This window comes from Prunus persica, chromosome G5 (genome assembly GCF_000346465.2).
Source record: "Prunus persica cultivar Lovell chromosome G5, Prunus_persica_NCBIv2, whole genome shotgun sequence".
Taxonomy (NCBI): domain Eukaryota; kingdom Viridiplantae; phylum Streptophyta; class Magnoliopsida; order Rosales; family Rosaceae; genus Prunus; species Prunus persica.
The window spans coordinates 16,975,102-16,999,960 of NC_034013.1; the positions used below are offsets into that span (position 1 = coordinate 16,975,102).

At 37.5% G+C, this 24,859-nt stretch overlaps 5 protein-coding genes across 6 annotated transcripts; 3 read left to right on the forward strand and 2 right to left on the reverse strand.

Annotated features, from left to right (window-relative positions):
- On the forward strand, positions 214-2,462 carry LOC18777112 (protein CHUP1, chloroplastic). Its single transcript, XM_020564616.1, has 3 exons — positions 214-561; positions 706-1,337; positions 1,451-2,462. Exons 1-3 carry the CDS (start codon positions 447-449, stop codon positions 2,411-2,413), a joined length of 1,710 nt encoding a protein of 569 aa, XP_020420205.1. The 5' UTR covers positions 214-446; the 3' UTR covers positions 2,414-2,462.
- On the forward strand, positions 2,555-3,500 carry LOC18777615 (oleosin 1). The gene has a single exon (XM_007209621.2). The coding sequence runs from the start codon at positions 2,779-2,781 to the stop codon at positions 3,301-3,303; it is 525 nt and encodes a 174-aa protein (XP_007209683.1). The 5' UTR covers positions 2,555-2,778; the 3' UTR covers positions 3,304-3,500.
- On the reverse strand, positions 4,851-6,047 carry LOC18776524. The gene has a single exon (XM_020563372.1). It carries the CDS (start codon positions 5,723-5,725, stop codon positions 5,240-5,242), a length of 486 nt encoding a protein of 161 aa, XP_020418961.1. The 5' UTR covers positions 5,726-6,047; the 3' UTR covers positions 4,851-5,239.
- Positions 11,740-17,108, reverse strand: LOC18775929 (general transcription factor IIE subunit 1). The gene is made up of 10 exons (XM_007209920.2): positions 16,817-17,108; positions 16,573-16,692; positions 16,032-16,152; positions 15,414-15,539; positions 15,034-15,143; positions 14,761-14,944; positions 13,972-14,175; positions 12,960-13,196; positions 12,649-12,850; positions 11,740-12,060 (listed from the first exon to the last, which is right to left on the reverse strand). The coding sequence occupies exons 1-10, from the start codon at positions 16,837-16,839 to the stop codon at positions 11,957-11,959; spliced, it is 1,431 nt and encodes a 476-aa protein (XP_007209982.1). The 5' UTR covers positions 16,840-17,108; the 3' UTR covers positions 11,740-11,956.
- LOC109949382 lies at positions 21,613-24,402 on the forward strand. 2 transcript variants are annotated; one of them, XM_020564942.1, is made up of 4 exons: positions 21,613-22,223; positions 22,665-23,675; positions 23,784-23,880; positions 24,025-24,402. In XM_020564942.1, exons 1-4 carry the CDS (start codon positions 21,859-21,861, stop codon positions 24,157-24,159), a joined length of 1,608 nt encoding a protein of 535 aa, XP_020420531.1. In that variant the 5' UTR covers positions 21,613-21,858; the 3' UTR covers positions 24,160-24,402. The 2 variants fall into 2 exon arrangements, with proteins under 2 accessions (XP_020420531.1, XP_020420532.1); XM_020564943.1 differs by having other exon boundaries at positions 22,668-23,675.

The window sequence follows — 24,859 nt, forward strand, 5'->3', positions numbered from 1 at the left end:
AATAAATAAATGAAAAAGTATTGGTTGATCATAAGAACATCTCTCTTAATTATATGTGGACCCCGTACGAATGCTAATGACCTTTTTCAGTGATGATGGCTTCCCAATCCACGGGATGGAATGGGATGGGACCAGCAAAAATATCCTACTTGTCTTTATTTTGATCTCATCTAGTCTTCTGCAACCTGCTAAACAAAACGGGACCAACCAATTAATTTGTGTTCATATATATTCTCATCGTATGTGCAAATAGCGGGCTTGGTCTTCTTCACACACTCTGTCCTCATTCCCACCGAGAAAATAGGGGAAGAAAAAAATCTCAGAGAAATGGAAACATGTTCTTCCATGGGATAAGATGAACCACTACAATCTATGTATCTTCACATATTTTGATGGTGAAATAACACACTGAATTTCAGAGTTTCTGAAACTCCTGTGAGGCCTACATGATAATCAAAATAAGCTTTCTGGCTGTGGCTTCAATTGCAGCATATGCAGTTTCACACAAAAACAGCAACTACACCAGGAAGCAACTAGACTCTGCCGCCATCAAGCCTCCGGGTACTTCATTCTTTTTGCTGTTTTCATATTGTTTGGCCTTGTTTCCGTCTTAAAGGACGTGACTTTATCAAATTTGTTTAGTGTTTTCCAGTTTTCTTGTTTGTTAATTCATGTGGTAATTGATGGTGCTTTCTTGTACTTCAGAGAATGATGGCTCAAACTTCCAACAGCAACAGAACGAAGGAGAGATGGAAGATGAGGAGGAGGCGGCTGAAATATTTAGAAGCAAACAAATGAACAGTCTGAGTGAAATAGAGCTCTTGGTAAAGGAGCTGCAGCAGAGGAAAGTGAGGCTTGAAAAGAAGCTGCTAGAATTATGTGTTCTGAAAGAAGAGCAATCGTACATGGTTCACTTGCAAAGGCATATGGAGGACAAGTCTGCAGAGATTGGCATGCTTAACGTCACCATTGCTTCTTTGCAGGCTGAGAGGAAGGTTCTTCAGGAAGATGCCAAGCAGTGTGTTTTGGCAAAGAAGCAGCTGGAGATGGCAAAGAAGATGATAGCAGAAATGCAGAAGAAGATGGATTCTAATGAGAGCAGCATTATGAAGGGAAGGCTGTTGGTGATGGAAGAACAAGTTTCCAGCTTTCCCAAGGATGAAATCTCAGTCAGAGATGCCATAGCTGAGAAGAAGCTCAAAGCTGTTAAAAATGTTGAGTTGGAAGTTTTAAAGATGAAGAGGAGAAACAAAGAGCTTGAGCTAGAAAAGAGGGAATTGGCAGTCAAGTTGGTCTCTGCTGAAGCCAGAATAAGTACCCTGTCCAGCATGACTGAGGTTGATATAAATTCTTATTAGTTTAGGCTTAACAAATTTATTGAAACAGAGGGCTTCTTTACTTGAAACACTAGCTAAAAATTTATAACACACACCATATGTTTTTCTTGCAGAGTGAAACCGTTGCCAAGGTTGAAGAAGAAATAAGCAGGTTGAGGCATACCAATGCGGAACTCTCAAGGCAATTTGAAAGGCTGCAGAAAAACAGATTTGAAATGGTCCAAGAACGTGTGTACCAGCGCTGGCTCTACACTTGCTTGAGATTTGAAACCCAAATCCACAACAGTTCAAGCCATAAATCTCATGAGAAAAATGAACCATTGATATCATCAAATCCCAGTTACTATAGCCCTTCTTCTCACACATCTTCAACTAGTTTGAGCGATGAAATTGAGACTACCACCATTGACAGCTCCTCTTCAAGTAGCCAAAGAAGTATCAACAAGAAATCTGGTTTCATACATAGAATTAAGAGGTGGGGAAGAAGCAATGATGAGTCAGATGCCATTTCATTATCAGATAGGTCTTCTGGAGGAAACTCCCTGAGCAAGAAAGGTCTGGTTCGCAGGCTTTCCACATCAATGGTTCCGGTGAAGAAGACTTCCATTCTGAGAAACAAAGGTGACAGTGGAACCAGTTCTTCTTCTCCATCCTCCAAGACACCAACAAGTTCATCTAGAGGGAGGAGAAGAGTCTCATTTAGTGATTCAGTCAGATCAACAACCGATCAATACTCTATGCCAAAGCCATTTGACCATCAGAGGGTATTAATGAATTCAACCCAAAATTACAACAAGATTGAATTTGAGGGAGAGACACAAGAAGAAGACCCTTCATCACCAGAAGTGAGTGTTCCTGCAACAAATCCCACATTGACCAAAGATGACACCAACATTTCTGAAATTGCTGACACAGAAGTGGGGTTGAACAAAAAGACCATGCCTTTGCCTTGTGTGGATTTTGTTGCTGAGAAGGAGAACAAGGTGGATACAAATAATGTTGTGGGTTTTGTTGCTGCATTATTTTTGCTCCTCTTCATCTTAGTTGCCCGTCTTACATATTATACAGCTAGCTAGGCCTCCTCCTCCATTTATGCTATTAATTCAGCTCACCAAGATTAAGTCATTAAGTATATCTTAATTATCTCAATCATCTAGATCATCAACCAAAACACCATCTAATTATACACATAAATTTGGATAGTATACCTGCACCTGCACCTGCACCACACAAGAATCCCCCACCGAATTCTTAGACATAGAAAAGGTCAAGTAGTCTCCAACACTCATCTAGGACACACCAAACTTGTGTCCCTCCACGTGTCCCCCCTGCATGTCTCCAACCTCAAATCCTCCCCACACCTGTCCCTTGAAACCCCATCACCTCTTTCTTAATATCCCGCACCTCTCTCTCACTAGTTTCACTTCTCTCTCGATCATCCATGGCGGACCGTCACCAAAACCAAACCCAAACCCAGCAGCAGCAACCGCAGAGAGCCCCAAGACCCACCAACACCAACAACCCGGCCTCTACAAATGCTTCCACATTCCTACGTAGACTCCAAGGACATGCTCCGAACTCAACCCAGCTCGTCGGTTTCTTGACGCTCCTCGTCTCCGGCGCCATTCTCCTCCTCCTCACCGGCCTCACCGTCACCGCCACAATTCTGGGCCTGATCTTGGTCACGCCTCTAATCATCATCTCCAGCCCCATATGGGTCCCAGTCGGCGCCCTCCTCTTCCTGACCGTTGCCGGGTTCGTCTCCATGTGCGGCTTCGGAGCGGCGGCGGCGGCCGTTTCATCTTGGATGTACAGGTACTTCAAGGGAATGCACCCGCCCGGTTCGGACCGGGTCGACTACGCGAGGAGCCGGATTTACGACACGGCGAGCCATGTGAAGGATTATGCTCGAGAGTACGGTGGGTATTTGCATAGTAAGGTCAAGGATGCTGCTCCTGGAGCTTAACGACCGTTCGATCTAGCTGGGAAATTATATATTTTTTTGTTACCTTTTGTTTTTTTGCACCGGTCCGGTTTATTGTTGAGCCTGCAGTGCAGATATGTTGGACCCGGGTTTTTTTTCTTTACGTGTCATGTCTGGTATTTGGTTTGTTTTTTTTATATATATAAAAATCTTTTTGGGCTCGAATTTTAAAGGCTTTATTGGGTTCAGTACATGGTCTGGGCTGGGCTGCTGTTGATTGTTTCAGTTATGGGTTTTCATGGTGCAATCTTGTTCCTCCTTTTTTCTCTTTTATGCTTTCGTGAGTTTTTAAAAAAAATTATTTGAACCGGAAAATTCGAAACAAGAAGAATGAAAAAAATATATAAATAATATTTGATCTGGTTTGAACAAAACATAAAATTGAATATGGTGGCTTTTTTAGTCTGATATATGACCACAATAAATGTCACGTTGGTTTGCAGTTGGTTTCTTTTTACTCAAGTTTCTTTGTACTCACGTTTGAACATAAATCTTCTTTGTACTCAAGTTTGAACATAAGTCTAGGCAGAAAAAATAGTGGTCCGCGGTCCGTTTCTTTGTATTCAAGTTTCAACACAAATCTTCTGAGACTATCTTTTTACATATAGCTGATGTTCTCTTTCTCAAACAAAAAAGAAAAAATGAAATGAAACTGATTTTCCCCAAAAGTTGCTCACAGTTGAGTTGACCCTGGGAGAGTCAAACACGAGGACTTCGTCGTTGATGTATACTCCCCTCCCTCGTATCTTTTCCTCATTAAATACCAAAAATCAAAGTCTTAAGTCTAAGACAGAATCAATTCAGTAATATAATGCATTGCGATTTAGTAAATGAAAGTACTAAATCACTGGTTAAATATTTTGGTTTAGTAAATGAAAGCAAGGTTTTCATAGATGACTGCACCAAGATAAAACGCTTTTTCTTAATATAAACACCAAATTAATTAAAGAATAATCATTAAGTTTGAAGCGTTCATGTTCATTAAATAGATATATTCCATAGCTGCAGCTTTTATGGAGGCTGACTTGAAATGATAGGAGAGGAATTTGTTCCCCCCCTTCTCTCCACCTTGGCCTTTTCGTTAAAGATAATGATAACATAAGAGAGTACCATGGAATATGATGTCCGTTTCAAATTTCAACTCAATCCAAAAAGTAACACGATCATCACACAATTTTGAGACCCATTAAGTGTATAGTGGATCACAATGGGGCTTATGCATTGTGAATGGATCACAATGGATTCGGAAGCTATAGTAATAACATATTAGAGTGGTTTTTTTATGTGGTTATAGAAATTTGTTTATTATTAAATAACGAGCCGTAGATATGTCTCCATATTAAACAACATGTTATCAATACATTTTCAACAACATATATGCTTTACATAGCATTTAACGATATAAATAGATATAACATCCAACATACGTGATGAGTATAATCACATAATCAAATTATTTGGTAACAAAAAAACATTTCGGTATTACTTAATTTGTTGGTTTAGAATCCAACCACACATTCATTTGGTAATGAACACTGAAAAAACCCCACAAGGCCATATATTTTATTAAAACTAGTCACCCACAATTTAAAATGGTGCCAAAATCCAAATGTCTCCTCCGAAATATGTACACAGCAGCCCAGCCCCTGTTCATACAGGGGAAGTTCAACTACCAAAATCCGACGGCGACGACGTCGTACGTCAACTGTTGCCCCTAAACCCCATACAACAAGCCCCCGCCCACCAATAAACACACATGTGTGACACGTCACAACACAACAGTCTTGTGAAATTACCAAGAAACTACAAAACGAGAGACTAATTAACATAACAATTAATCAGAGAATATTAACATAAACATTCTGTTTAATTTTCATTCTTCTCCGATGATATATTTGAAAATTCAACGGCGACTTCTTCAGTTTCTCTTATGAGCGGCCCTCTCGAGGTACCCAGGCAAGGGACTCGCACGTGGGGACCGGAGAGGTGCTCCGTTCAGCTGGTTCCCGTGACTGTCGTAATAAATCGCACCCGAGAAATCCAACGGCTCGCACTTGTCCCCCATCAGGATAGACCTCTGCCAGACCCCGCCGTTCCCCCACTCTTCCTCCTTATCCTCGAGGTGGGCGTCCGCCGATTCCTCGCCAATCTTTTTCCTGTGCAGGAACGTGATCGCCTTGTTGCTTATGGTCGACATCAGCTGCTTCGGCTTCCTCATCGGCGATGACTTGGGGGCGATTTTCGAGTTATTAGCGCTCCTCGGCTTAGCCTTGAGCTTCTTGGAGAGGCGGCTGGCTATGTCGACCAGAGCCGAGACGGAGTTGATCATCCGGGCTTTGGATTTCAGGCGCGCCGGACAGTCCGAGCTGGGATATTCCGTGCCTGTACGGAGACGACGGTCCATGTGTTCGTCGTTTTTGCGTTTTGAGGAAAGCTGAAAATGGCGGGGTGGGATAGTTTGCGGTGTTTATTGGTCTCAAGTGGGGGTGGCGTGTATGTATTATATATATAGGTGAAGTGCGAGTTTAGGTGACCGGTTATTGCCGGTAGCTTTTTTTATATTCTTTTTTTGGATGGAGAGTTGGGGGTGAACTGGTGAATTTCGGGTTGACTTGCACTAGTTTTTATTCAAGTTGGGTAATGTAGAACTATAAAAGAGAGAGAAATGATTCATGAAAAGGTGGTGCGCAAAACATTTATGTTGTCATCAAATTCCTAAACCCTAAATTCATGCATCGTATTTGGAAATTCCTTTTTTGCTTATGTTCTTTCCTTAATTTGAAGTGACAATGAAGATTAGGATTGCATTTAAAATTTGTTACCAAAAGATTAGAAGAGAAATACCAACTTTCCTTAAGTAGATGTTTCTTGAAGCTTAAGTATTGATATGATAGAATACTACAATAGTATTCTCATTCAGTAAATTTTATACGTGTGTTATAATATAAGTGGATATTTATTAATACTATTCTTTAAAAAGAGAAAAATAAAGCTTGTCGTCTAATCTATCGATATTATAACACGTATACAAAATGTACATTTGTTTCTTACTATATTACCTTTTTTCATTCAAGAAATCAATATACTTGTTGGGTCGTGAGATGGGTCAGTGTAGACAATAGATTGGGGAAATTGTTTGCTTTCCGGTGTAAACAGATTGAAAATCCTGTTTACTGGTGGTAGGAATATGAATAGTTTTGGAGCAACGAGAGAAGTGAGGAACAAGTGGTCGTTGAGTAAACCCGCAAGTAGTTTCAGTGAAGTCTGCAATAACTATTGGTCTGCAGGTGCAGCTGCTGAGGTCCTACATAAAGTGGATTATTGGACCAAGTATTATTTGCAACTTGGAATGGAAATTCTGACTGACCGACTAAGTCTTTCTTTCGCTCACACTTTTCATATTGAAGACTTTCCTTCTTATTTTTCTTTTTTGTTTTCTGGTGGTGTCTGTTTTAAAACCATTATCTCCTTCCTTCCTTTCTTCTATACTTTCTTATCATCATCATGACTCACGAAGCATAAATCTTTGCCCACCTCAAATCTTATCAAACACTTCCATTATTATTATAATTATTCCAAATTGGATTTTTACTACCTAATAACTCCTTCAAGTCTAAAGCTAATCATTGATCTATATCTATGGTAAACAGGTTGGTATCCATAATGTTATTGTTTCTTACTCGCGTCATGCCATATTTATTATGTTAAACGAGTTTAGTGGGATGAGATTAATCCACCACCGTCCTCTTTGGAGATATATTATCCACACAAAGAGACAGCATAGCTCCCAAAATATTGTTTTTCATAAAATACATATGTGAAAAGGAAAAAAAACCAAAGAAAAAGTGGGGTTTTCATAATGGCATGGTGAGAATTATGAATTACGGGGAGGACTTCAAATTGAAAAGCATCCCTGGCTGGGCAGCATGAGGCCGAATTTGTCAAATTGAAACCATGGATCATTTTAAGGGGTAAGGGGTAGTGGTAGGCTGCCTTCCATGATTCATGCTTGTATTGGACCAAATTACCAATCAATCACCCATTTAAAGGAGATCAATGTTCTTTATTTTCCATAATTAAGAGAGTACCTGCCGTATACAAATTAAATCATCAGAATAATAATGGGCCACTATAATATGGAAGTGGCATAATCACTTTACTTGGCCTCAAAATTGACAGGAGAGAAGCGAGGGTGTTAATATTATTTATCATCCACAAATCTACAAGAAAATATATAAATGCGCAAAGGAAAAGGATATGTTGGCTTTTGGGCTGCCATATATATTTATCAAATTCAAATTTTCTGATTTTATCTAGTTCGGCCATTTGGGCTTAAAGTAAATGAATCTGCATTTTTCTTCATCAGGAACCATGATTTATTCTATGGTGAGGGTGCCATAGATGAACTATAGATAATGTCCTATATTTTAAACGTTGAATCAAACTAATTAATTTGATCCAACGGTTAAAAGATATAGCCATATATAAGACCCTCATTATAGAATTCAGTTGAGCTCTAGTGCAGTCGACCCAGACCTATGCCACAACAATCACTTTAGGTTTCTCAAGCCCAGATTCAGAAATTTGGGCCTAAACCCTTACTAATTCGCACTTCCCAACCAAGTTATTAGTGGGCTAGTATTTGGTCCAAATTGGTCAATATGTGGCCTAATTTCTCAGTTTTCAAATTGGACTGCCGTTGAAATAACTTTTTTTTAGGCTGTCATCCCATAAGAAACCTAAGATCGAATATTCTTTTTGAAAGTTTGGTATGTATATATATATATATATATATATATATATATATTTTTTTTTTTCCTAGGGAAAATCCTCATTCCTAACCTCTTCCACCACTTTGGTGGTGTGGGTGTGGCCACTAACCTTATAGGAAGTCCAACCCAGCCAAAGCATGAACAAATTAATCACAACCCAAAAGAACAATTTCTACTTTCTCAAATTGTCACACTTTAATTTTCAAGCCCATCATAATTTTCCCAAAGCCCAATGAGCATGGACCACGTGTGACCTCGAGATTAGCCGCAAATAATGCAAAAGTCTAATGAGAGAGAACATATGGTTTAACATATTTGACTTTTCTCTTTCTTTTTTCTTAAGAGTTTCTGGAATGCCAACCTCCATGTTGAAAATGGGAAGATCCCTTCCTTTTCAAGCTCAAACACTCACACACTCAAACACTCAAACGAAATGGGGTCGGGTCGTACCCAAAAATTGAAAGCCCTTTGAAAATGATATGATGATGACCTGTCATCAATCAAGTCATATAGCTTCAAATCTTAATATTATAAACTTAATTAATTATTTGTGCCTTAAGTCAACCCTTTTTAAGTAAGCCTTGCATCAGCCATGCATCACGAAATACAAAATTATAAAATCTAATTAATTTCGAATTGTTCTCTCCTTCTGCTCACAAATAAAATACTAATATAATTTTCATGTGTTCCGATTCCCGTGACAATTTGACGTGCCGTGCCGTGCCGTCACACCTACTCCAGTTGCTTTCATACCATAATTAATTAATTATATTAATGGGTTAATTAATTAATTAATTATTACAGTAGAGACAGCCAAGCCCAGAAGAAATCATGTAATTCAGTGAGATCGATCTTTCCTTAATTTCTGTACAGACAGCCAAAGTACTCATTCACATTGATTAGTAAGGCACATGGTGATCTGATTAAACAAAATTTAATATTCATATGAAGGTGGAGTTTTCACAAATGATACAAGTAATAATTAATTTCATAAATATCTCACTACACATTATGGGATTTCTTTTCCCTTTTTTTTTTTTGGGTGGGGGGTTGAAGAATGAAGGGGTTGATTACAATAACATGAATACACAAAATCTGCGTTTGTGGATGTTAAAAAGAAAAAGAAAAAGAAACCTTGTCAATGGTGCAACGGGTTTGGACCAGTGGGAACAAGGCGCATTTCAGAACCATAACGAGGGTCTATCTCGGCTCCGCCAGGCTCAGGGCGCACTGGCACATGTCTGTTAAGGCGATGCTGTTGGTGATGCCGGCGGACAAACGGGGTGAAGTCGAATTTCGCTGAGAAAAGTGCTTTCCGGTTGCTCAAAGTTTGGCGATGATGAGAGCCGAGAGAATATGGCTGAGTAGTAGTAGTAGTAGCGGCAGGGTTAAAGTGGTCAGTGCTGCTGTTATTGGAAACGATATGAAACCAACCATGGACAGAAAACAAGAGCAAAGAGAGCCAAAGCATGAGACTAAAAAGGAGAGAGAAAAGCTTGGAAGGCATGGTAGTGGGGGAGAGAATAGTGGAAGAAAATTAGAGAGCAGTGCATGGAGAAAAAATAACAGAAGAGAGAATTTGATCAGATAAAAATGCGGGGTTGGAGGGTTTTGGAAGTTTTTGACAGCAAAAATGTGGAAGAATAATTACAAGCTTAGCAACAACATGAAGATGAAGAAGAAGAAGAAGCAGAAGATTGTGGTTTATTTATTGCTTCAATAAATAAATAAAGGTTTGGAAGGCAAAGACCAGTTGATGCGGAGAGGGGGGGCAGCATTGTCGAGCATTCTTCTTCCAATGAAACTTCCTTTGCGTTCAAGTAACCAATTAATTAGGGCCATTCAAGTGAAATTTTGTCAAACTTTGATTTATATATTGCCGTGACCCAAGAAATATGAAAATATATGGGCTGTCATTATGTCACATTACTGTTACACAACGCTAGGCCAACACACCTTTAATTAATAATATATACATTTACTTCATCTAATCAAAACAGGATTAATTAACATGGAGATGGAGGAGAGGAAGTGATATAAGAACATATTAGATAAGCCAACATCGTCTAATATAGTGGAAAATACTCTTGATTTGTAGATCAGTAGTTTGAGGTTCGAACTCCTATAACATGCTAGTACTGTGTGTGAGAAATCCTTTTTCATTGTATCGCTCGTATTATAAAAAAGAGCATATTAGATAAGCGATATTTGCATAATTTGAGATTTCTTTTGTCAATTAACCTAGCAAAATTAAACTCCTGATGAGATGGACCCAATTCCAATTTGAAGAATGACTCAAAGTTTTTCCACTTTATATATGTTTTATAAATTAAATATGACATAAGGGGTAGCTAAGCTTATTTTGACCTGAACTAGTCTTGAGATGAGAGGATGGAATGGGAACAACACACACAGACCTTGAAGCTGTCTTCCCCCCATCTGGAATCAGCTTAACAATTGACTCAATCAATCATGCACACAACCCACTGTTTATTCACACACTTAGCTACATTTATGCTGTAATTATGTTAAACACACGCTAAGTTACATGGGAGAAAACAATTCCTTTTCTTATACTCTTTCTTTTTATCTTTATCACCCTCTTTTCAAGTTTTAGCTAAACAACAAAAGTTTGCCTAAAAAAGTACTATACAACTCAACTCAACTTTTTTCTCATACCTCTCTCCATTGAGGCGAGCCTCATTATATCTTGCAAAACTCATCATGTAGAATTTACTTCATTGAAATTTTCGGTTATACACATAGGTTATTTGTTTTCTTTTTGAATATAAGTAAATAAAACACACAACTACCGATACTACTGAATAAACACTTAATCACTTAAACTATAAATCCCTATAATATGTTTTAAATATTCTCCAATTAGCGGAATTCAATCTCGCATTTTGTTGGTAAATCGTTCTAAAGAATTCCATAATCATGTTAAATGAATTATAATACACCTGTCCTGTGCACGAAGGGCTTTACTTTTTTGACATGAAATGACCAGCAACTGCAATACTGGCAATTTACCAAACACAAAGATCCAATATGGTTATGTGTGCAAACACGACCTCCAAAGGCATTCTCACTCTCTCTCTCACTCTCTCTCTCTCTCTCTCTCTCTCTCTCTCTCTCTCTCTCTCTCGCATATCTTCCGGGAGCGGCCATGGACTTTGAATTCCCTTTTTTCGCAAAATGAGATGAGATGGCCAGATAACCTCTCGTTACATTTCTTTTCAACTCATATATCTAATGCTCACTACTATTTACCACGTGGGTAGCTGATGTTTTAAGCTACTTTTCTTGGATGATATTATTGACCTTAGATTTTTAACTTCTAACACTATTTTTGGGAACCCCTTAAGCACAAAGTTCAAACGAGTTGTTGGCCATCTCAAAGATTCGACAATGATGATTACCAACTTAAAAAGAGATTTAGAAAGAAAACCACCCACTAATGTTATGTACTACCACTCCCTTTCAAATTCAACAACAGAAAACACCCCACCCATAGGTGTCAAATATATAATAATTCTTACACAATTGGTAATTTTATTTTTACAAATTTTTTAATCCACAATTGACTTCACATTTTGTTTTAAAAAAAATTAAAACAGGGGGCAGTGAAAATGACTTAAAATTCTGAGCGAGGGAATGAAGTGGAGTAGCAATTTCTGTAATTCTCAAGCATAGAATGTCCACACATTTCCCATAAATTATACTAATTCTGATGATATTTTCACTAAAATTACAGCAGTCAGTCCTAAATCCTAACAGTACCAACACAAAGTTCAATGTATACAAATTCTTCCAAGGATGGGGACGAGCCCATGAAAGTGTGTAATACTGTCGTCGCACTTTCAGCCTTCCTCCCAGTCTATATCATCCTCATCCTCTGCCTCTGCCTCTGCTGTAGCATCAGCTTCCACATTCAAGTCATTGACCTTGTAATTTTCTTCATTACCTGTAGTGGGTGTACGGAGGGAACAACGTCAATGGACACCACAAATTCATACAAACTAATGGAGATTGAACACTCACGTAGAATAATATATTAAAAGAAAATTCCTTCAGCAAAAGTAATCCAATTATCAGCAAGATACCAATGTTGCTAGTGGCTAACTTATTTGACGATATAAAAGGTGGCAGTCTGTCAGAGTTTTTGTGTGTGTATATGTGTATGTGAGACACATCAACAGAGCAAGCTCACATGACCAGAGCTCTCTCTCTCTCTCTCTCTCTCTCTCTCTCTCTCTCTCACACACACACACACACAAACACAAAAGCAGGCAAAATTTTAAAGATTTCTTTGAAAGTAAATAAGTTACTATATATCCAAGCACATTAATTAAGAATCTGTCACAATTGCATTGTATGTCACCAATTGAACTTCTATATACACATGAACTGCGAATCAAAAAGGGGAATATGCACACACATGACAAATCAACGCATCTATTGCTGTTAACATGAACTGAATTAGAGGAGGATGAAGATTCAAACTAAAGATCAAGCTGAAATTCAGCACTGATTGCCAAACAATAACATTTACCTGTAATTGGAGCCTCTTCCCAGTCCACATTATCATCTCCTTCATCCTCATCACGCTTTGATTTCATGCCGACCTGACGGCTAGGAGACATTCCGGAAGGAGCATCAGAGACACGTGTTTCTGAGGATTCCTGTGCTTTCTTTGCTTCTTCTTCTTCTTGTCTTTTTATTAAAGCAGCGTAATAAGCTTTCAAGTACTCATCCTATAAAACAATGAAGAAACCGTTAATTTAGATTTCTTTTTCCTGTTTTATTTTTGTGGGGGGAGAGGGACATCTCAAAGCAGGAAAGAAAACAGATCATTGCACAAACCTGTAAATTCTTCTCATTGTTTTCAGTATTAAACTTTTTGTCCTCTGAGTATTCTGGAGCTGCTAAACTGCCACTGCCATCCATCTTTGCCTCCTGCTTGACCTCTCCGCGTTGTTCCTTTGTAAGGTTCATCCCTTGCTTGATCATCCAAGGTGGCAAAACTTTTAGGCCTGCACCATCAGCTTCAGATTTGATATCCTTCCCCTTGCCTTCAACCCCAGAAAAGTCAACTTCAACCTGCCAAGTTCCAGCCAAAATTTTATCAAAGAATTCCAACTTGATTTACAAAGCATTCCAAGACTAAGTGGGGTTGGCTAGCCAACTTCGCTTGGGTAGTGTTAGCTTTGAATTTTAGTTATTTTATCTTTTCTTTGCTTGTTTGGTTTCTATGCTTTATTTCGTCAACTAGAAGATAGTTTTTTTTTAATATAAAAAAAAGATGATAGAAGATAGTTATGTTCCCATTATTTCTTAAAGTGTCATGGATTTTCATGTTTTATTTAGTTTACTGTCCACAAACTTTGGCTAATTATCGAGGGTGTTCTCTGATCATACAATGCTGGAGAAAAGTACATTCGTTTTTCTTGACGACCAACATGAAGGAAGATTCCTTTACCAATTGATCAATACACCTTTCACTTTCACTTCAGAAATCTTAAGTCAAAACTGCCATCCAGTGGTATAAAAAAACTTCCCTAACATACAAGTAAAGCTGCAAAGTCATTCACTACCACATAAGCACGAAGGAAAGCCATGAAAGTAATCTTAGTGGATTGCTTCTGCCTGGCGAAGTGCTCATGGTTTTTTAATCCCATCTTGGAGTTTTTCCACGTTAAAATTGTTGCGCACTTTATTTTTCTTGCTTATTGATTTATTTGTTTTTAAACTAGATTGAATTGGGTAAAATTAAAATTTGGTAAAAGCCAATTCACCCCGCTTATAAGTGGTCTAGCTACATAATTTCAACAATAATAACAAATTATACAACTGAAAGTCTGGAGGGAAGGGTTACCTTTGTATCTCCAAGAAAGGGCATTGGTGTTCCACCATAACCCAACCCATGAGAAGATTTGGAGGGATCCATGCCATTAGATTCACCATTCTCTGCACGTTTAGCTGCACTTGCTCGCGCTTCCCAAGCTTGGAGACCTCCAAATTCAGGAGCAGGTAAGTCTTTAACTCTATTAAGTTGATCATATATAGGCTTTAGTTGTGCCTGCATCCATTTCACCATATCAACTCATAAAAGAATGGACACATTAGAATATACATGAAGTATGGTAACAAGCAACAATTTAAGTTAGACATCAACTCGAATGACAACAGAAGCAGAAACACAAATAAGAAGAATGGTAATGCTAGCATAACCATATAAAATTAGCAATAATCAGTGGTTGCCAAGCTGAAGACCAGCAAAGTCATCCTTGAGTTTACAAGTGCAATGAATGACAACCTACATATGTCAAGAGATTGGAGTGCTTTAGAAGCCCAATCATCAACATGTGTATTACTTGTCCTTAAGAGGATCATGTTAACTACACATCTATTTAGGTGAGCAAGATGGATCATAAAAGATCCATGCCAAACGATAGGGACAATGCCTTGCAACAACCGTCTGGAAATAAATTTCTTTGAATTTCAGATAGTTAACTCGTTTAAATGTTTCCTTGCATTTTTCATATTGACAAATATATGTCATAGAACACCACATATCACACTCAAGAAAACAAAATGGGAACAATAAAATTCTAAGATAGTTATTATAAGAAAACATGAAGAAGGAAAAATAAACTAAACAAACCTCCATCTTTTGAAGCAAGTCTTTCAATTTTTCACGCCGTCGCCTCCTCGCATTGTCATCTCCATCTCCGACTTCTTGTGAAGCTAGCTTGTCACTCTCAGCCACAAGTTCCCCATTACAACTTTCACAGTGGAAGTACTCATCCTCCATAGAAACCAGTTGCAATGCATCTAAAGCGTTGTATCTAAAGATTTGTGCTTGCATGCATAATTCAAGTATCAAAATGAGGAACACACAGAAACACACAGAGGAAAAAGGAGAAACAGTTGAAACCTTTTCCCACAGTTAGGGCATACATATTCCTGAACAGTGTTCTTGTCCTCCAATTCATCTTTCAGTTTTTTCTTCATACGCTGCACTCTGTACCTGACCACATCGGATATCTGAAACACATTCGAGTTCAGGCCTTGACAAAATATAGAAGCCAATATTTGATAAATCTCTGATAAATTGAATAGTCAATTTGAAGTTTGAACAAGAAAAACTAAAAATGGGTCATTTTGCCTTTCTTAAAAAGGAAACAAAAAGTTCGTTTTGCCTATCCTGCCACATCGCTCCACTCACAATCTAGTTATTGAACTAAACGTTAATTTTGTTTACGGTTATCAAGCTAAAAATAAGTATAAACATATACACAAATATATAAAAGCCACCTGCGCATAGTCCAGACAGCAATAAGAGTGAGTGTGCATCTTAACTTTCTCTTCCCCTTCTTTTGCAGGTAGCCCATCAATCGTGGCAGCAACAGCAGCATTATGCATCTTCGCACCCTTAGCTGTCTGCAAAGTTGATGATATAAGGAATAGAAATACATAAAGGGTTATTATCACAATAGGGAACGTTGTTAATGCATTTCTAACGTCAACAAGAAGTAAGATTTGCTCCATACAAATTACTAGACTTCATCCTTTCTATATGTTAAGAAAAAAACTATTATTCATCAAATGGAGCTCAAATGGATTACTATGACAACCACAATGCACGAACTACACTAATTAAGACTTGTTTTTTAGAAAAATGAATTGGAGCGGCATGGAGGAAGGGAATCATCTTGTATAACCTAAAATGAGATTAAAGGTGCAAACAATTGAAAGATACCTAAAAGATATACCATGTTGTTAATATCCTGCTTTGTCTTCAAGCACATTGCTTGAAATAAATTAAAATTTTTGAAGCAGGATGATATGAAAAAACTGTTCCAGATGTACCAAACGAACTAGTAACCAAAAAGTATTACAATAAAACACAATAACTAAGATCAACAAAATGACCTCTCTCCTATGATCTCTGGTGACCAGTTTTTCCTCCTCAAAAAATCGCAAAGTACGACGAAGTTGCTTTGAGTGCAGTTTCAAGTCCTTTGCCAAATCCTCTTCTCTGACCCATTGTCGTCTGGCATTAAAAAAAAATCTAAATATTACCCGCAAGAAAACGCAAATGATGAACTAAAAGAGCTTGCACACACACACGCCATCTCCCAGCAATACACATGGAAATATCTCTTTTATTTTTGCATAAACACTCATGGCAATGCTTATGATTACAGGTATGGATATTGAACTAGTTTTTGAAGTTTGGCACAATCAAATAATCAAATTACCAAACAAATTCAGCCAAAATAGCTGCTCACTACACCACTTCACCAACCCTAATTCACATTTTCTCTCTAATTATTCAGTCAACAATAGTAGTTACGAATACTCTCTCATTCCCTATTTCTACAATTGTGTTTTTTTCTTCGACTTAAATTTTCAAGTTTCAAACTAAAAGATTTCCATTATTCGAAAAACTAATAAAATTAACATCCCAAACCTAGAGAGGGCATCGAGCACCACCACGGCGATTCCCCTATTGTCGCTCCGGCCGGTCTTGGGCTGATTATCTCCTTTGGTAATGTCGTCGTAGAACGCTCTCCCCACAAGCTTCACTAACCTAAGTCCGATTGAAAACAGAGAAAAACAGAATCAGAAAACAAAATTAATTTTCTCTAGGGTTTAATGCGAAAGTAAATTGATAAAATCGATCATAAAAACCCTAGGAGTTGAAGAACGAGTACTTGTTGAAAGGCTCGATGCTCATGGTCTATGAATGAATTTGTGAAGAATTGCTTTTGCTTTTTGAATTATTTTCTTTTCTATGCGTGTGCAGGGCGGGTTCAGTTTCTTGCTGGTACAGTTGCTGCTAACTGCTCAGAGAAAGGGAGAGCGAGCGCGGGGAAGATCTGAGGCTCTGTTAGGTTATCTAAACGGCTGTCGAGAATAACCAACAAGTCCAGAAGTTCCGCAACTATTATAACAGAACAAAAAACCCGACTATGCACCCTTCTGAAATTAACTTGATTTATTTTTGAGAGACTTTGGAAAAGCCCAAAGGAGAGAGAAAATTTTTTAAAGAAGCAAAAATGGACAAAATTTTTAAAGATTTATCATAAACACATCCAAATTAACTATAAAGTTCAACTCAACTATTCAAAATCACATCAATATGAAATTCCATAGAAAATTAGGAAGAGTTAGGAGAGAGAAGTTAACTTAGGGTTAAACATAAATATTATAATTATATATTTATTTAAATATAAACATATATATTTTCGGGTCGGGTTCGAGGATGGGGACGCTAATACCATCCCCTCCCCATACCCGTCGGGGATTTTTCAAGTTCGGAGATCCCTATACCCGATACTCATTTAGCCCCGAAATCTCCCTCCATTAGGGTTGGGAACCCAACGGGAACCTGCCCCTATGGGAATTTTTGCCATCCCTACTCCTTTTCTATGAACCAAACGGGGCCAATAGGTATTTCATTCATTCCGATGGGTGTCTTTTCAAAAAATTGATTCCAATGGGTGTGTATTCTAATTTTCTCGTTGACATCCCCTTAAAACAGTGTTTAGCAAACAATAGAAAGATTAGTAGAAATAGATACTTTTGATAAAAGATGTAAGGAAAATTGTCATGAAAAGAAGAGAGTAATTCAATAAATTCTTACCCCCTTTGTATGATTTTTGCCTTGACACGATATAAACCCGGGTTCGATTCCTCATTGATGCACTAATTATTTGCGGGGATAGCTCAGTTGGAAGAGTATCAGACTGAAGATATCTTCAGTCACGTGTTCAATCCAAGCTCACCGCAAGCATCTATTGGATCGACGCTCGTTGAGTGGAACATTAACTTTGGTGCACTACAAGAGTCACCAAAAAAAGCATTTTTTGGTGACTAAAGCCTTTAGTCTCCCTTGCATTAGTCACCAAATATCACCAAATAATAATGAGTGTTGCCCCTTTTTTTTTTTAATAGTGGTGGTTGGACTAACACTATTGTTAAGGGCAATATGTACATAGTGTGGAAAGTTTTATCTTGCTTTTGAGTGCGAAAAAAGCAACCATTGCAACTGGCCGCACTTCTAGGCTGATGAGGGCTGAGTATACTCGTACTGGAGTACACAGCTAGTAGTGCTTCCTTAGAAAAAGAAAAAGAAAAAGAAGGATAAGGTGTGTGTAAATCCTGGATACCAGGAACAGTGCTTCCTTGGAAAAAAAAGGCTGTGCATAGGCAATTGAGACTGTTGCCTTCCTGGATCCATGTAAAGGACACTTTAGTCATCTTGATAATTTTCTTATCTAGTCAGTAGCATTTACAATATTTTCATATCATGAACAATCCTAGTCTCTCTTTTACAGTTGATTTTCATGATCGTTGGTTCGCTTGTAATGAATTAGAAAATTGTAAACCAACGATCATGAAATATAAACTGTAACAGTCGTTTGATTCTCAATCTTTTTATTCATACAGTACAGCAGGATGACAATTAACTAATGGAAGTATCAATCGAGCTTCTCGATTAAGATGAATGGTGCCAAGTTTAATAGGTCTAGTCTGCTATTTGACAACCAGCTAAAGGTCTTATGGACTCATAGTCTGCTGTGGCACGAGAGATGTTTGGTGTTCCCTCTTGGTTGGGCCAATAACTCCTAATAACTTAAAAGTTTTTCACATGTGATATTCTTCTTCGATTGGATATGATAGAAAACAATTATCTCGTAATAACTTAAATGCAAAGTATAATTGCAAACAACCAGGCACATCAAAATTTCTTCTATCAATTGTTCACACCAAAAAAAGAATAATATATTCTACCAACATGATGTTATCCAACTGTAGTAGTCAAAGAAAATACTTGTGCTAAGCTATTCATCTCATCATCCACCAAAATCATATCTTCCCAAATTGTGAGCTCCAATCTAAGTCAATATATGAACTTGATCCAAAAAACCAGGCCAACGCCTTCTGAGAATAGCGTCTACATCGGCATCCGTCACATTTTGATCATACGACTTATAATGTTCATACACATTACGCATGAACCTTAGAAGATCTGACGGGTACGCACCTCTATACTTCTTGCACTTACGATAACGATAGACTTTATACAGAAACGTCTCAAAATCCTTGGGCGAACTGTTCCAATTCTGGTACACTTGTAACTCAAGTCTAGAGTTGAGGAGCGAAGATTGGCTAAGATCATGATGAGTATTTCTCAAGTACCGCACCCTTTCAACGGGACTCAATAAAAATGGGTGGTCCACCAGCTTTTTTACATAGTTTGTATAACTGAAAAGAGGAAAAACATAAGTCATAAACACATTTAACAAGATATAATTCACCAAGAAAAATAGTTCAAAATATCTTACCTGAACTCTGTATCTTTGTCAAAACAAGTAAAAAAATTATCTCGCTCAAGCCATTGAAAACCTGGACACATCATCCCCTTCAACAAGTCCCGGAAATCTTTCAAGTCTTTTATTTTCTTCGAACTTTGGTCAACTTCATCAAGGTTATCCAAACAACCTCCGATTTTTATTAGTTTAAGTTGATCGCCAGCAAAAACGTAATTGGTCAGTTCTCTCAAAGAACCATGGTAGAGTCCACATCCATGAACGTGAGAAATTTGCTCCAGTAATTCTCTGTCAAATCATGGGATACATTAGTTAACCATACCATAAATTAACAGCACTAAAACAAAAATAATTATTACGCTCACCGTATATTGTAATACGCCAGAATTCACATAGGCATCCATTGCCATCATTCAAGTCGACCTTATCAGCATCACCGATTTCCTCTACTTTGTCTAACCACTCAGATAGTGTCATGTCAAACCTATCAAAGCACAAACTCCACCAACCTTTCACCATAGCTGCCATTTCAGCCACATCAATGGTCGTATCTTCCATTGGTTTTTGTTTGCAAAATGCAAACATCAATGGTCGGAGAATTCTTCTATCAGACACTCTTGTCATCAAATGAAAATTTTCATTAACTGCCCTTTCGGATTCTTCCCCATCGCCCATATTTAAAAATGTCACACGTGTTCCATGATCATCTTCCTTAGAGTAAAGTTCCCCTTCATAGTAGTTTTTTCCACTAAGATAATCAAAGTGAAACATGTAGAAGCTGACTCGAGCACCCATTACAACAGTACTTATGCCATTGTTACAAACTTCATGTTGGGCGTATTCGTAGAAATTATTGTCAGTTTCCATTACCTGAATATTTAAGACTTAAAATTTAGGTTATTTGATTTTTTTTCTTTCTTTTTTTCTTCTCGAACTCATATATCCTTACACACACACAATTAAGGAGGGACCGACATTGGAAACGGATACAAACTCGAAACAGGCTAAATACAAGAAAAAACTGTGATTAGACAAACCTAGCGACAACAAAAAAATAGGCAACCTAAAATGATCAAATTAGCAACAAATTTAAACGGTACAAACAACACATGAATTATAAACTCATAAATTTCTTTAAACAATATTTAACATACATTTAAATAAAAATAAAAATAAATAAAAGGAAATAAAGCAAGGAAGAGTGACTAGTAGATATGCAACATAAAGGACAACATCAACGAAAATTCACGACAAAAAATTCAAAAAACAGTTTTTCTTCGAAATACAAAACAAACAATTCTATTATTTTAGTTAACTTAGTGAAATCTCTTAACCCAAAAAAGTATCCTTGAAGGAATTTAGTGGCTGGATTTTAAGTAAATTGCAAGAGAGATGCGTGAGAGAAAGCTTATGAGAGGTAGCATATGAAGCTGGAAGAGGCTTATAGATTATTTTGCAAATATTTTCTTTTTTTGAGAGAACTTTGCAAACATATTAATTACCAACCAAGAGCAATATAAATCAGTTTGCAATACGGATAGTTTGTTAGCTTAAAAAAGATCCTAAAAAGACCGAGATGCACAACTCTTAACCAAATAGAAAAAAACTACACAATGTTCAAAAAGAAGAAGAAAAACTAGATTGTATATGAGAAAGCATAATGTTACCTTTGATTATCCTGGACAAAGAAGCAAAAACGATACGGAGTTGAAAGAGAGGTCCAGCGGCACCTTTGATTAACGAACAAGAGTGAAGCAGAAAAAAGATACTGAGTGAGAGAAATCCAGGAGGGAGGGAGGGAAGATGGTAAATTATAATTAGTCATAACCCCTTTGTTATATAGTAGAGTTTCAACTAAATCACTTACTCAATTGGCCCCAAAACCGAATCTCATAAAACGAGTAACAACAAACCCAAAAATCATAAAAAGGGTAACATGAGATGAGGCCAAAGAAAAAAGAAACTGGGAAGCAGCATAACATCATGAAAGGGCGTGTTACGATATGCGGGAAAGTCTCTTTCATGCTTCCTATATTATTTGTTAGTTTGCTGTTTCTTCAGTCCAAAAAGGAAAAAAAAACTTTTCCTTTTTTTTTTTTTTTTTGTTTGATGCGAAAGTTTCCTGTTTCTTCCTAATATATATATATAAATAAAAATTTCCTGTTTATATCTTCCAAAAAAAGAAAGAAATAATAATAATAATAAGTTTCCTATTTCTTCCTATAAAAAAAAAAATATAAAAAGAGAGTTTCCTGTGTCTAGCAAGATTAATTAGTTCATTCATCTGCCGTGCAATTCAGACTTCACAAAACATCTGCCCTTCAATCTTTTATTTCCAGAATTTTCGACGGCCGCGGCATTCCCTTTGCCCAGCCCAACTTGGAATTTTTTCAATAGCAGAGGCCCTATCATCCGGTACCATGTCTCAACCTTCCACCGCCGCTAAGCTCACCTCGGGTCAAGACCATGTGGCTTCACGCCAAGATAATCTGCTGGGCAAGATATCGGAGATGGAGAAATCTATGGGCAAGATATCGCAGATGGAGAAATCTCTGGGCAAGATATGGGAGATGAACAAATCTCTGGGCAAGATATTGGAGATGGAGAAATCTCTGGGAAAGATACCGGAGATGGAGGAATCTCTGGGCCAACTGTTTGATTTGACAAAATCAATAACGGAGGAGCTTTGCTTACTACTCCCCATCCCACACGTAACGACGGCCATTCCAATTTCCACGGTGATTGACGGCAGTCCCAACCATGAGGCCGTTAAGCTTTATCCAAGGTCAGTGCATTGCTTCGTGATTTTTTTTTCTTTTTTAATTGTTGTTTCTCTGTAAAATTGTTGATGTTCTTTGGTTCGCATTTTTCTTCTTCAAGTTTTTCGATCAATTTTATTTTTGTTTAGTTTCTCTGAGAATTTTGCTTAAGTTATGCATCTTTAATTATTCGAAGATTCTTGCATGGAAAAATAACCAGCTTCTACCAGATAAATTATCTATTCCTATACTTTCATTCGCAGTTTGTAGGAAATTATTGATGCATGCGTGCATTCTTACTGTTTTGTTTGTATTTATGCCTATATATACGTGTATGTGCTTACTAAAGTAGATGCTGTAGCTTGCCTGTCCAGCTTGAAAAGATTAATTTACTCTAAGGTAGGTGGTAGGTGTTTGAAAAGATTAACTTGATTTAAATGATGTACATATCTCTCTTCTCTGTCCAGCAGCTTGCCTGTGGATTGGGAGCATGCATCAACTAGATCTGTATATTTATTGGTGTCTTCTTATGGGCGCGAATACTCTAATGCAATCTATGAAGTGAAATTCAAACACGGAGCAGGAGTCACTCATGAACCCCCAGTGGTTGGACTTGTTGCCAAGTTCTGTGAGGGTATATGCATTCAAGCTGCACGGAATTTCAACCGCTCCAAATTATACATTCTTATGCAGGAAGGTGGATATATTATTGACACCAACAATAATAGGTTAACACATTCATCTATTCCTCCTACCCTAGCTCCTAAATCAATAGCAACTGTTGTGTCTGCGTATGACAAGATTTATTGTGTTGCAAGTCCATCATGCTTCCCACTAAGTTCGGAGCCCTCATTTGAGAGATATGATCCTGATCGGAATATTTGGGAGGAAATGCCTTCGTTTCCATTTTATAGATATTATGACACCTATATGGATATAACTGGTTATGCTGTTTGTTATGGCGTTATTTTGTTTTCATTGTGTGGGTGGAAAGAAAATAATTTCGATGTCGTTGCTTTTCATGAGAGTAGAAAGCGATGGAATCGGGTGCAAGTTGACACTTCTATTCGTTATGCTCCTTTCCATGGGAGGGCCGTGGTTGTCGGCAAGACTATATGTGCCTTACATGGGGATGAGTTTATAGGATTCTCTTTTAGTATGGACAAAGGTAATGACGATATTATTGCGTACTCCCTAAGAAAAATGTTTGTATTGCAAGGCCTGGAGATTGCGAGTCCGCCATGGCCATTTTGTGACTATAAGACAGAGTATTTAGTTCATTTGGGGAACCTTGACTTTTTCCATGTAAAGACCGGTTGTTGCGATGTAAATATCGAGGTTCAATTTCTTTGTATCACCACATTTCAAGTTGTTGTTGGAGATGGAGGAAGAGATATGATCAAGACCATAAATTCAACTGTTCATTCTGTGGATATCAAAGACCTTGATTGGTTTTGGCTTATTTTCTGCTTTACGCCGTAAGTTTCCTTTCACATTTCTTGTGTTTTCATCAATAACATTAAGATGGTGCATTGGAGTTCTATTACATTATTTATGTAACAAGGTTTTTCATTTTTATGACTCAGTGATTTTGGAGATTATGAACCTATTTCGGATAAACAAGACTGCACTATGGATGAGAATTGTTTTCTGGTTGGGGGGAATTACACGACAATGGCAAAGGTGAAAAAAATGTGGTTACATGAAATCTTTTTATTTATTGAATGACTGTGGATCAAGAGACTCAATTGTTTGCATGTTTATAAGTGTTTTTATTAGCCTTTGAGTTTAGTTTTTTGTAATATAAATTATAATTGAGTTTTGCAGAAAGAAGAAGCTAAGCAAGGAATAGCGGCCAGAAAGCTGGAAGAAATAGCCGCGAGGCAGCTTGAAATAAGAAATTATAAGAAAATTTGCCCCTCAAATATGCGAATTCAGAAGCCTCGGAGAGCCACCACCTAGAAGAAATTTTTTCCTATAATCTAGTCTAGGTCATTTTAATTTGCCTCTGTTGACTTGTTTTGGCTTGACTCTTCTGAATTTAAAATTTTCCAGAGGAAATGGTAACTGCAACATCCTATTATATTATAGTGTTTGTGGGATTTTTTTACACACAACATCATATTAGTTATATATGTATTTGAATCTCTAATTATTATGCGGCAGCAGAATACTTTTTTATTCAACAGATGGGAACTTTTTGTACAGTTACCTTACCTTACTTTTTTATTCCACGAAATCCTTTGTTATTGTTCTTCGAAATATATTGAATTTCTCTTCAACCAAGACCCATTGTTCTGCTCAGCGTTTGCATTTGCAGCTGGTGGGTGTATCAGGGATTTTACATTTTCTTAATCTAATTATGCATTTCCTCCCAAATGGTGGGTGTGTTATTCTTTCTTCTCCACAAAATCGTTCGCTTTGTTCTGATCTAGGGTGTCCGGAATTATGGCTTTTGTTTCTGTCTAATTAGTAAAAAAAATCTTTTCTTGGTTGGGGGTTGATTTGATGTCTAATTCTGAATTTTTACTAGTTTGAATATTATTTGTAAAAAAAATAAAAATAAAAGTGAAGTGAAGCAATGCAAATTTTTTTATTAAAGAAAAAAGAAGAAAGAACCGATGTATTTCCACGGGCCGCCCTCGTTCCGTATATGAGTTCT

What these genes read in the sequence shown, in the direction of transcription:
- LOC18777112 (XM_020564616.1), top strand. Translation starts at nt 447, where the DNA reads ATGATAATCAAAATAAGCTTTCTGGCTGTGGCTTCAATTGCAGCATAT. An exon ending in TGCCGCCATCAAGCCTCCGG is followed by an intron (nt 562 to 705) that starts GTACTTCATTCT and finishes CTTGTACTTCAG; the next exon opens with AGAATGATGGCTCAAACTTC. An exon ending in CCCTGTCCAGCATGACTGAG is followed by an intron (nt 1,338 to 1,450) that starts GTTGATATAAAT and finishes TTTTTCTTGCAG; the next exon opens with AGTGAAACCGTTGCCAAGGT.
- LOC18777615 (XM_007209621.2), top strand. Translation starts at nt 2,779, where the DNA reads ATGGCGGACCGTCACCAAAACCAAACCCAAACCCAGCAGCAGCAACCG.
- LOC18776524 (XM_020563372.1), bottom strand. Translation starts at nt 5,725, where the DNA reads ATGGACCGTCGTCTCCGTACAGGCACGGAATATCCCAGCTCGGACTGT.
- LOC18775929 (XM_007209920.2), bottom strand. Translation starts at nt 16,839, where the DNA reads ATGAGCATCGAGCCTTTCAACAA. An exon ending in TGCCCTAACTGTGGGAAAAG is followed by an intron (nt 14,945 to 15,033) that starts GTTTCAACTGTT and finishes ACAAATCTTTAG; the next exon opens with ATACAACGCTTTAGATGCAT. An exon ending in GGAAGAGGCTCCAATTACAG is followed by an intron (nt 12,061 to 12,648) that starts GTAAATGTTATT and finishes CACCCACTACAG; the next exon opens with GTAATGAAGAAAATTACAAG.
- LOC109949382 (XM_020564942.1), top strand. Translation starts at nt 21,859, where the DNA reads ATGTCTCAACCTTCCACCGCCGCTAAGCTCACCTCGGGTCAAGACCAT. An exon ending in GCCGTTAAGCTTTATCCAAG is followed by an intron (nt 22,224 to 22,664) that starts GTCAGTGCATTG and finishes TTCTCTGTCCAG; the next exon opens with CAGCTTGCCTGTGGATTGGG. An exon ending in CTTATTTTCTGCTTTACGCC is followed by an intron (nt 23,676 to 23,783) that starts GTAAGTTTCCTT and finishes TTTATGACTCAG; the next exon opens with TGATTTTGGAGATTATGAAC.